General features: G+C 43.9%; 2 protein-coding genes across 5 annotated transcripts in view; both read left to right on the forward strand.

Annotated features, from left to right (window-relative positions):
* The first annotated feature begins 473 nt into the window (after positions 1-473).
* Positions 474-10,790, forward strand: cul5b (cullin 5b). 4 transcript variants are annotated; one of them, XM_040181195.2, is made up of 19 exons: positions 474-721; positions 2,420-2,529; positions 2,638-2,737; positions 2,904-3,080; positions 3,162-3,303; positions 4,062-4,207; positions 4,889-4,969; positions 5,421-5,514; positions 5,814-5,944; positions 6,821-6,928; positions 7,021-7,085; positions 7,173-7,305; positions 7,440-7,571; positions 7,655-7,778; positions 8,337-8,512; positions 8,584-8,745; positions 8,912-9,030; positions 9,382-9,505; positions 9,735-10,790. In XM_040181195.2, exons 1-19 carry the CDS (start codon positions 698-700, stop codon positions 9,927-9,929), a joined length of 2,343 nt encoding a protein of 780 aa, XP_040037129.1. In that variant the 5' UTR covers positions 474-697; the 3' UTR covers positions 9,930-10,790. The 4 variants fall into 4 exon arrangements, with proteins under 4 accessions (XP_040037129.1, XP_040037128.1, XP_077962970.1 ...); XM_040181194.2 differs by having other exon boundaries at positions 554-721; positions 5,421-5,559; XM_078106844.1 differs by having other exon boundaries at positions 674-721; positions 2,853-3,080.
* A 774-nt stretch (positions 10,791-11,564) lies between these two features.
* The window catches only part of LOC120821993 (uncharacterized), a 4,863-nt gene continuing 4,140 nt past the window's right edge, over positions 11,565-12,287 (forward strand). Inside the window, exons 1-2 of the mRNA XM_040181197.2 lie at positions 11,565-11,722; positions 11,959-12,225. Of these exons, the coding sequence (XP_040037131.2) occupies positions 11,689-11,722; positions 11,959-12,225 (301 nt within the window). The 5' untranslated portion in view covers positions 11,565-11,688. The remainder of the gene's footprint in view (positions 11,723-11,958; positions 12,226-12,287) is intronic.

Raw genomic sequence — 12,287 nt, forward strand, 5'->3', positions numbered from 1 at the left:
AAAACCTTTGACCAAGACGGCCAGACAGAGAAAGAATGATAACAAACATTATACTGATTGTAAGAAACAGTCTAATTGTCCTTGAATTTGTGTAAATGTTTCTTTACCCCAGAAAACACACAATGCAGACACAATACACAAATTGTACAGAGAATGAACTCAATGGGATTAAAGGAACAGCAGCAACATAGTACTCGATAACAAGTTAAAGTGCTGAATACAAAATGTTGAATAAATATAGAGACGTTTCATCACAAAAAAAAACAAGTATGTAAAGTAGTTCAAGTTGGTCAAGCCACAAGATTTGTGAAGCTTCCAATAATAATGTGTCGATAATTTTAATCTAATAATACAAAAACTTTTTTTTGAAATTTGGACATTTTGCATATTGAGTACATTTACTTTTTATATAGTTTACACATTTTTGCCCCAGTGACCTTTTGGAATACATGTATTTCTCCACCGGTGCTTTTACTTGAGTGATGGATAGAAACACTTTTTCCACCAACGTTGAATCGTCTTTGCCGATCAAAATTATAACTGCAAAACGGACACACATGAAATGATCAAATCCACACAAAGGTTTTAACCGGTGAAAGACCATTTGCATCTATTTTTAGAAGAAGTCGACGATGTGATTGTGTTATTCTTCACGCAGTTCTCGCGAGATTTCACGAGAGGATAAGTTGGGGCGAACATGGCGACGTCTAATTTGCTAAAGGTAGGACCCCGGTCCAATTCAATCATGTTTGTGTGTAACGCTCGCTAAAGCGCGTGTCACTTGCGCGGTGCAATGTGGCCGTTTAGCTCGCGACTCGAGAAACACGACGCGGCGCCTTCGACCGGGACCAAGCCGACTTGAGCTCGGCAGCAGTTAAACCCAAGTTACATCCAGGCTAACATCAGCTAGCTACTTATCACTGATTATTTTTTAGCTAAATATAATAGCCGCACCAAAGCTAACTAACGTGAAACGAGAAGGCACCGGGGGAGCGGCTGAAAACGGGAGGCTACCAACCGGGGACGGGAGCGTCGGCTTAGCCTGCCCTGACACGTCAGTGCTATTCGGGTATAACTGTTAAAAAGCTAGCTTCATATATCATCTGTCACTCCAAAGACAGGACCCCCCTCCGCCCCCCGTACCCCCCCCCCCCCAACGAGGAGGCTGCCAGGTCGCAACTGTCTCCCTCTGCACTCGTGTGAACGCCAATCCGCAGTTGCCGCCGTGCTAACTTAAGTTTTAGCTCGACGGGAACCGTTTAATGAATTAAAATGACAGTTATTGTGTTCTCAAACCAGAGCGCCGCGGGGAGGCGACACCGCTGCGGGAGCAGCAGCCTGTCGGAGCCGAGGAGCGTCGCCGCGGGGAGAAAGATGATACTGCAGTAAAAGCAGGAGACCTTTGCATTAGAAATTAATCTCGGTGTCACGCTGTATGCGGACGGGAACCTTGACACGAGAACGTTTAAAGCGCTTCACTGCAAATGAGGAATAAACGTCGCTATAAAACGCGCATTGCGCTTAAAGTATTCGTGAGCGATGAGCGGGACTAAAGGGTGATACTTACTTAACTAAAGCCTTTTCACTCTGTCATTTTATTCCTCCAACCCGCTACAAATCAAAGGAAAATATATGTATAATACACATTGTAATTGAATAAACCATGATTTTTATTTTCCACATTCATCAGATGAACACATTAGTTCATCTATGATTATAATCCGGGGAAGGGTTCCTCTGAGATGAGCCATTCTGGATGCACTTTTTCGTAGGTGTTTCTGCAAGCCTGTAGCTTCAGCGAGAGTTTCAATGCATCACTGGCTTTACTGGACTGAGTGTTTCTGCACTGTAGCGCTGGTACTTTTATTTAAGTAAAATGGGCCGAGCTCTACTTCAAAAGCATGATGACATTCATAGACTCACACATGTTCATGTTGCTCACAGCTGGGAGAACATCATTTAACAAGCTTAGGTTTTAGACCTATAATATACACTTCACACCACAGCCTGATACCCAGCTAAGGAATTCAAATCTTACTTTAGTTTGGTTTGAGAATACCCCCCTGATAACTTCCCATTGTTTATTTTATTTGCAATTTTGCTACTGTGTTTACCTTTTAGTTAGATTTTCAGCTTAATTTTACTGTCCTCATTCTTACTGTCTGCAAAGGGCAATGAAATGAAGTATAATCTCATCTAAACCTTTTATTATACTGTTTTATACAATAAATGATTACGCTTGATGGAGTCAGACTACAGGGAACAACCCAAGGTTTTCCTGTTACTTTTGTTCTTCCGGTGCAGTTGAACGGTATCTTACCCTAAAGTTTTTTGTTTTGTTCCCATTTTCCTACCGATTTTCCTAAATCTCACGGACAGCTTGAACCAAGTAGTTCACTTCCCTCCTGTCTGTTTTCAGAACAAAGGCTCCCTTCAATTTGAGGACAAATGGGAGCTGATGCGTCCCATAGTACTGAAGCTGCTGCGGCAGGAGTCCGTCACCAAACAGCAGTGGTTCGACTTGTTCTCGTGAGTTCACCCTAATGCGTCTGCTTCCCGGCTTCGGCGTCGCTGACGTTGAAGCGAGCGGGGCGCAGGCGAATTTGTTAAGAAAGGTCCTTCCTCGTTGTTTCACAGAGACGTGCACGCTGTGTGCCTGTGGGACGACAAAGGTCCCGCTAAGATCCACCAGGCCCTCAAAGAGGACATCCTAGATTTCATCAAACAAGCACAAGCAGTAAGACGGCCCGCTTTTACCGAAATGTATCCCTGTTTTTACACAGCAAACCGAGTGTGTCTTTCTAACCACCCCGATCATAAACTGTGGTTCTTGCTTAATGTCTGTCAATTAGATTCTTTAGGTTCTAACCGGGCCCGCCTTGTGCTTCTCACCGTTTTCTAAGCGGGTGTTGAGTCACCAGGATGACACGGCGTTGCTGAAGGCCTACATCGTGGAGTGGAGGAAGTTCTTCACACAGTGCGACATCTTGCCCAAGCCTTTCTGTCAGCTGGAGATCACTCTGATGGGCAAGCAGGGAAGCAACAAGAAGTCCAACGTGGAGGACAGCATCGTCCGCAAAGTGAGGAGGGGCGGGTAAAAACCACAACCGGCATGTCGCGCGTGTCCTCGTAAGTCTGACCGCGTGTCTCCGTCTCTTCAGCTGATGCTGGACACGTGGAACGAGTCCATTTTCTCCAACATCAAAAACCGGCTACAAGACAGCGCCATGAAGCTCGTGCACGCCGAGCGGCTGGGAGAGGCCTTCGACTCCCAGCTGGTCATCGGAGTGAGAGAGTCCTACGGTGACCTGCTTTGTACAATAAATAGTTTAGAGTAGCTTATGATTACCAACATACTACAGCGCGGTTATGATATGGTTATAAGATATGTTTATGTTTATCAGGAATCAGGAAACACTTATTGCCAAAATATGTCAAACATACAAGGAATTTGTCTTGGCAGATGGTTCCTTTTCCTTCACCATACAATTTAATTTATAACTTCTAAATACTTAATTATTGTTGGTGTTTATCAGCTGGAATGTGTGGATATTCAACTCGTTCAGTTTTATTGCACTTTACTTCAGTTTTAAGATTTACTTCATAATTTATGTCCTTCGTTGTAAAACTTCTTTGATCTCAACACGGCTCTCGTCCCCACGATCTCTTTCTCCGCCGTCACTATAAATACAGCTCAAATACCTCGTGAGAAAGTATTAATCAGATTTTCTGCTCCTCACCATGTGATTCATATTTTGACTTCAACTGCAAGTCCTGCCGTTTGAAAAGCATATCTATATGTCTGATTCAATTTTTGAAGCTGCACAAATGCCTTTATATTTTAGAAACTTTGAAAAGTTTTTCACTTCCACTTTTCAGCTATTTTGCGTACGTCCATTCCATAACAAATCTCTTTTAATTCCAAGATACAACGTGGAAAAATAGGAAATCCATCAAGACGTTCGCATCAAGTTGTCTCACCTCCCTCAGGCGCTTGTGATGTCTAAAAGTGCACATATCTACATATCTGACACACATTGTTTTTGTTTTTTCCCGAGCAGTGAACCTCTGCTCCAACCCTGACGACAAGCTGCAGATCTACAGGGATAACTTTGAGAAGGCGTACATGGATTCTACTGAGAGGTTCTACAGGACACAGGCGCCCGCCTACCTGCAGCAAAACGGGGTCCAAAACTACATGAAATATGTGAGTGTTAATGTTGAACATTGCAATGTTTAAATGTGACTATTTAAGTCATGGAGAAACTTTAAGCGAGACCCCAAAAAGAAGGGCGAGCTTTGAAGCCAAAGTGCCGTCATAGCTAAACCGTGGAATGGCATCTTCCTGGTCCACCATGTGAGGCCATCAGAAGGAAAACAAACAAGCATCCCAACTTATTCACTTCTATTATATTCTATTCTTTCTCTGCGGGCATGCTGAAAGAAAACAAAGAGGATATCCGTTACATTTTACAACATAGAGCGGAAACTTGAGTCTCCCCGTTCCCTGTTTTGATGACCGTGGCAATAAGCCAGTCGGATGAATGAAAACAGAAAACAGCGCGATCCGCCGCCGCGCCTCATCTCATGCTTGTCTTCTCGGCGTTATCTCTGTTACTCAAACAAACCGGAGGCATTGTGTCTCTTAAAGCACAGCATGGGCCACAAATACAGAGTTTGCTCAAGGGGTAATACTACGTGTAAGTCTGTGTGAGTCCAACACAGTTACTTGGATCATCTTTTCTTCCCCAAAGGGTTTTTGCTGGAGAAGTTTTCAAGTAACCCGATTATATAATATTTTTCATGACTTTTTTTTTTTAGGAGACTTGTTGGCATAGAATGTAATGTGATTCATGAATTTGCGTGCACTGGTTTGTATTCCCACCAGGCCGATTCCAAGCTGAGGGAAGAGGAGAAACGTGCACTGCGATACCTGGAGACGAGACGTGACTGTAACTCTGTACAAGCAGTGAGTTATCTTGGTGAATTACAGCGAGATATGGAATGACGTCCACAGTGGGACTTATTATTATTTTTTCACTAGGTCTAATCTCATGATGATGCATTTACACATAGCTTTGATACATAGATAGCAACTTGCACATATTGTACTTGTATTATTTATTGAAGTAACAGTCAAGAGAAAAATGTATAACGTTATTTCCTTTGTTTTCCGACTGTGAGATTAGAAGTCTCACGTCTTTGTGTTCAGTCAAAAAACAAAACCTCTGCTCACGCTCTTATCTGGCAACAACAGGAGAGTGGACAGATAAACTGTTGTTCCATGAAGGAGAAGTTCCAGCACATGAACAGCCACGAGTTTGACAGAAATCTTTTGCCCCATATGTGACATTTTATGCACTGCAAACACCTCTCTTGTTTTCCCACCGCATTGTTTCCCGCTCTGTTTGTCTTCCCAGTTGATGGAGTGTTGCGTCAATGCACTGGTTACATCATTCAAGGAGACCATCTTAGCCGAATGTCCCGGCATGATCAAACGAAATGAGACAGAGAGTGAGTACGGACGGACTGCTCCCACCAAAGGCACAGCCAGCTCAGGTTTGCACCAGGAAATAGCCCTGACCACAGAGACAAGCCCCGCGAATGGCTAAAAAGCACAAAGCTTCAAACTAGTCGGAAAAACAAAGACGACAATTTATTTGAATAATCCAGTGTTAGCTGTTTGTACATACATGAGTTCATTGCAAACAGGAACTGTTATTAGCTTATTCCGCTTTTAAGGGTGCCGATTTGCCAAAAAACACTGCTTTCCCTTCTTCGTGTGATAACGTTGCTTTTCCCTTCCTTCACAGAGCTGCATCTGATGTTCTCTCTGATGGACAAAGTGCCCAGCGGCATCGAGCCCATGCTGAAGAACCTGGAGGAGCACATCATGAGCGCCGGCCTGGCCGATATGGTGGCCACAGCGGAGACGATCACCTCTGTGAGTGTCAAATGCACAGATTTCTGATTTAACCCTCCGACCATATCGCCGTGCAGAAGAAAGCAGGCGTCTGTGCTAGGGCTGCAACAACGAATCGATGGAATCTATAATAATTGATTGTTAAAAGTGTTGGCAACGAATTTCATTAGCGATTCGTTGTGTCGCACGATTATTACGTCACTCAATGAGTTGCACGCGGAGCAAAAAAAAGATGCGAGCCGACGTAAGAGTGAGTCACATGGCGCAGGCAGAGAAGTCTGTTCGACCCAAGTCGTCCAAGGTGTGCGAGCATTTCACACTAAATAAATAATGTGTCATTAGCAAAATATGCAAAGTCAACGTAACATGGTAACAACACACCACCTCGGCTGTTTCTGATCTGTTGTCGTTTACATATTTTGTGCATTGTCCCATATTGGTTATTTTTGATATTTGTACTTTTTATTGCCTTTTTAAATTCATCTCAGCACTTTCTGCAAGTATTTTTGCAATGTGAATTTGCAGTTCTGTTTTAGAATAAAGGGTTGAAATTAAAGCTTTTTAATGTTGTTGTTTTATCCGATTAATCGAAAAAAGAATTGACCAATTATCAAAATAATGGTTAGTTGCAGCCCTAGTCTGTACTCAATACTGCCAGCTCGGGTAGCTCCATTACGCTAACTAATGTTACAGCTCAGGTGAGGAGGACGCCAGTAGTATTAACATCTCGCGCTTCTCATCCTCCTTACTATCTTGTCTCGGGCATAATTCACTTTTGTCCTTGTTTACACACAAACACACAGGGAGGAAAAGAGAAGTAAAGGGAAAGAAGCTCGTTCGTCCTAGAAAACGTTTTAGCGTCATGGTGATGATGATGGACTTTCGGGCTCGTTGCAGGACTCTGAGAAGTATGTGGAGCAGCTGCTCACCTTGTTCAACCGCTTCAGTCAGCTGGTGAAAGAGGCCTTTCAGGACGACCCGCGCTTCCTCACAGCCCGAGACAAAGTGAGCTGAAGTTTTACTCCCGTGGTGCCAATTGTAGGACCGACCGTTCAGAAGATGCTTGAATTGATCTGTCATTCAACCTCCTTTCGCAGGCATACAAAGCCGTCGTGAATGACGCCACTATATTTAAATTAGAACTTCCCATGAAACAGAAAGGGTAAGAGATGCTCCTCTTTCCGTTCCGTTTTTTTGTCGGAGGCGTTGTGTGTCTCACTGCATGAGTTTCTCTATCCCGTGTTTACAGGGTCGGTCTGAAAACTCAACCGGAGTCCAAGTGTCCGGAGTTGCTGGCCAACTACTGTGACATGCTGTTGAGGAAGACCCCACTGAGCAAAAAGCTCACGTCTGAAGAGATCGAGGCCAAGCTCAAGGAAGTGGTACGTCTCGGGGGAACCTTCCTGTTGTTATGAGCGGCTGCTATAATTTGTTACCATTTCATGATATTTCTCGTAATTGCGTTCACTGCGGTCGATCGTTGATCAGTGAACATCCGTGTCCTCTTTCTTTGCAGCTGTTAGTGCTGAAATATGTGCAGAACAAAGACGTGTTCATGCGCTACCACAAAGCCCACCTGACCCGTCGACTCATCCTGGACATTTCAGCAGACAGCGAGATCGAGGAGAACATGGTGGAGTGGCTCAGGGTAAGACCCCCATGGATGTGTGTGTGTGTGTGTTTACTGCCTTGTACTAATCTGAAAAAATGTGGTGTCACGTATCCTAACAGGAAGTAGGAATGCCGGCTGACTATGTCAACAAGCTCGCCCGGATGTTTCAAGACATCAAGGTGTCAGAGGACCTCAACCAATCTTTCAAAGAAATGCATAAACACAACAGGCTTGCTTTACCAGGTGAGAGAGAGAGAGAGACGAGCGTCTTACTCGTGCTTACTAGGGATAGTTTGGATACCTGATTCAAAACACCCAGACGATCCCTTCAATATTCCCGATGCACGATATCATTTATATATCATTAGCGATATCATTAATCCAGCACATCCACATTAAATTACATTTTTTTTATTTAGCCACTGCTATATACAAAGCCGCTGACAGTAAGGGCATTTAACCATGTGGGTAGTAATCATGCAAGTACATTATCAAATATGCAGATCAACCTCAAGTCCCCCATTCAGGAAATAGAGAATGGAAGGTTCTTTTTCTCTTACGTGGGTTGAGTTCAGAGGGCTTAGCTTAGTGGGGAGAGTTGAGATTGTTTGGTTCCTCTCATCTAACTCTCGGGGAAGTTAATTTGTCTCTCCAAAATACTAGTACAAAATACTCCCACGTTGACGTTAATGACAAATCCGAACTTAAATGTTGACGAAGTATGTCCCCCTCTGGAGTCTCAGGACAAGTTTTTCACATATTAAAGGCAAGCTGTAACGAACTTGTCTATTCCCCTTGCAGCCGACTCGGTCAACATAAAGATCCTGAATGCTGGAGCGTGGTCAAGGAGCAGCGAGAAGGTTTTTGTCTCTCTACCTACAGAGCTGGAAGATTTGATACCTGAGGTAGAAGACTTTTACAAGAAGAACCACAGCGGCAGGAAGCTGCACTGGCATCACCTCATGTCCAACGGCATTGTGAGTACAACAGCAGTGGAACGCACTGGAAGAAGCCGGGAAAGGGACTGAACCAAATGTAATTCCTCCAGATAACCTTTAAGAATGAGGTGGGCCAGTACGACCTGGAGGTCACCACCTTCCAGCTGGCTGTGCTGTTTGCCTGGAACCAGAGGCCCAGAGAGAGGATCAGCTTTGAAAACCTCAAGCTGGCCACTGAGCTGCCGGACGCCGAGCTGCGGCGCACTCTCTGGGTAAACGGATAGCTGATGTCAAACAAATAAATAGTCCGCCTGAACCTGGTCATTTTGGTTCCATCCTGATCTTCAGATACAGGGCTGTATGTAGCTTGATTTTTAATACGTTGTATTAATTGGATTATTTGTTTTCACCACTTCTCTCTCTCTCTCGCCCGCCCAGTCTCTGGTGGCGTTTCCCAAACTCAAGCGACAGGTGTTGTCGTACGACCCGGTGGTGACTTCGCCCAAAGACTTTGCAGAAGGAACACTATTCTACGTCAACCAGGAGTTTTCTCTCATGTAAGTAATATTGACCTTGTGAAGTTCAGCGTCGTATTAATCGGTTGCGGGACCCCTTCCACCAAATTTGCGCCGTGCCAGTTGTGATTTACTTCATGCATTAATGTCCCTAAGGGTATGTAAGCATGAGCTACTTGATCTGCAAATCACTTTAGCTTGCTCATATTGCAAAATAAATACATTGTGTGCCCGTGGGATTCCTCTGTTACCTTTGATCATTGCATCAAAGAGAAAAGGCGGTGTTGTCTGCTCATGCATACCTGCAAACAAATAAATCAAGTTTCCTGAACCGTTGACTGTAAACCCGTACTGCATCTTGATTTGTTTGTGTTTTTTAATTCAACGCTACAGAAAAAACTCCAAGGTTCAGAAAAGGGGGAAGATCAACCTGATTGGCCGCCTGCAGCTCACCACGGAGCGAATGAGGGAGGAGGAGAACGAGGGCATCGTCCAGCTCAGGATACTAAGAACACAGGTACGGACATGAGCTCCCAGCGTACTGCTGAAGATACCGCAGGTCCCTTTTATTATGTAACACCACCTGGGGAGAACACACGGTTTCCCCCCGGTTTCCCATCGTGGAGTTTCAGCAGACACCTGTGTTTGTATTAACTACATTATTTACCCACCTGTCCCTCAGTACACTTTGTTACCATGTGTTTTTTTTCTCTAATTCATCACGCCGCTGTGTTCCTCTTCTCCAGGAGGCCATAATCCAGATCATGAAGATGAGGAAGCGGATCAACAACGCCCAGCTGCAGACGGAGCTGGTGGAGATCCTGAAGAACATGTTTTTACCACAGAAGAAGATGATCAAGGAGCAGATTGAGTGGCTGATAGATCACAAGTACATAAAGCGGGATGAGACTGATTTAAACACTTTCATCTACATGGCCTAGCACAGCACAGCGGGATGACTCATGTTGACTTTTGGTTTCAGTGGATCCGGCCTGATGGACACTAGGAGACTTCCAGGCTCCCCGTCCCCTATTTAAAAATACAATCCATTCTTGTGCAGGCAGGCGGCCGTTCATTCAAGAGTGAGACCTTGTTAAATGAAACGGAACTTCCCTCCTTAATGTTGTACAAAGAAACAGAACATTTCAAGTGGGTTGTAAGTGTTTTTAGCTCGAGGGAGTTTCCTTTCTGTCCAGGTGAGGCTGTTAATTATGTTAATGGTCTGTCTACTACAACACTCGCTGCTCGCGTGAGACCAAACGACCCGCTGACGGGAAAAGCGGAGGAACTTTTGGATCTTCGAAAAAAGACCCGCAGTCCAGTTTTAATTCCCCGTCACACACCCGACCACCTGAACCCCTTCAGCTCTGAGCGAGCCGGCTGGTTTGTGCCGCCTCAGCCCTCTGCAGCTCACAGACAAAGTGATCAGACACTTAATCCGGTCATTCAGTGTGTATAAAGAGCCAGATGAGCACTTCCTCGTTTGCAGGGATGAACCAGTCAGCCAACTCAAAAGGTCTCTGTCCTTGGGTAAAAATAAATGAAGAAAATAGCATATTGCTATAATCCATCACCCATTTACCGCCACCGATCGCACACTGGGGCGAAGGTGCCGATAGGAGTCGGCTTGGAGCTCCGCTCACGTTTGTGACTGGCTCTCTCTTCTGCAGGAAGCCCAGAAAACGAAGCTGAGGTCAGTATTACACGTGGTAAATACTGCTCGGCTTTAGCAGAGTCTACCGAGACATGTGAATAACAAAATGATTAAATAAACAGCACCTTATTATAAAAAAAAAATAAAACGGACTTGTCATTCATCCTAGCTCAGGTGAACCTTTGCATGTAGGGGACATACATTATTTTAAATACGAATTGAATTCTTAATGTTTTATCCCAGTTTTACTGTATGAATTTTACACTTCATTTAATACTCAAGAATTGTTTGAGAAGATTTATTACACGTCTGGTAAATGTGGAGGTACAGCAGGTTAGCTTAGTTTAGATTTTGATTTTTTTAGAAGATAATTAGTGAGCTTTAGAAGTTTTGATAGAAGGACTTTTATTGTTTTATTACCCTTAAAGTATTATTTTTAATATACATATTCAAATGAAATGGTGACAAAATGTTGGAAATTGAAAGAAAAACTGAATAATATGATAATAATAATGATAATGTTCAAACGTTTTCTCTCAGAAATAGATTTTTTATTTTTCTTTAAAACCCTAGATTATTAGTATTAAATATAAATACAACAAACACGTAAACCTAATTACTTGTTAGTTGTAAAAATTCATAGCAGCTATTTATTAATGACAGCAGCTGTGACTTTTGGTTCATTTTTTTAATGTACTCTGTTGGCCTCGGATTTGGACAGTAAAAAAAGATGTTCATGCCCCAACAAAATGTTGAATTTTCTCAATACTGACAAAATCTCCCTTTTTATCAGTATTTATGGCTGCAATGAGCCTACAAACACACATTCACTCTAAATGATGCGATGAACGATGTCATTCGCATATTCCGGAACCCCACACTGACTCCCCACGTTCCACCTTCCACGTTCTACCTTCCATATTCCACCTTCCGTGTTCCGACTTCCATGTTCCATGTTCCATTCTTCACAGTATAAGTCCTCAGTCAGTTAAAAGCCTTTGTACTGCACACACGTTTGCAGTGCCCAAAGATTGAGAAAGGCCACAATGACACGCTCTGTGCTCCCTCAAAGGACCCAAGGTAAGTGGAGAATCCAGACAGACGTCTGAATTAACTGGTGATGATGGTTTATTGGACTTGTCAGGGGGAGAAGTGGGTACCTCAAGATAAACCTCTGATTCCCGCTGTTGGGACCCTTTTCCTACTGTTTCTTTGGAGTCTGAGCTGTGAAAGGATAAAATAAGACCGTTTAATGCAGTTGGTGGCTTTAGTTCACTACAAAATGTATGTTCCCTTCTGTTTTTCCTCATGTGTAGATGACGAATCAAGCTCTTCGGACAGAACATCCTCGTCCGAAGTGCGCGTCCCAAAGAAGAGGGTCCGCCGCAGACAGAGATTTGACCCTCTCGTCAGAGCGGCGTTGCTCGCCCGATACGAAAGAGCCGAAAACTCCGGGCAGAGTGTCATCATGACTCGAGCAATGAAGAAACTCAGAGACCAAAAGGAAAGGGAGCAAAACAAGAGGAGGCGAGCGGCCCTCGACTACCCTGACGATGATTCAGCGTCCACCTCAGCAGACCCTGGTAAGCTGATCGTGTGAAACTGCTTTTAGAACTATTACTCTGCAGAGCTGTTGGGATATTTC

The sequence above is a fragment of the Gasterosteus aculeatus genome, chromosome 7 (genome assembly GCF_964276395.1).
Source record: "Gasterosteus aculeatus chromosome 7, fGasAcu3.hap1.1, whole genome shotgun sequence".
In the NCBI taxonomy this organism is placed as follows: Eukaryota; Metazoa; Chordata; class Actinopteri; order Perciformes; family Gasterosteidae; genus Gasterosteus; species Gasterosteus aculeatus.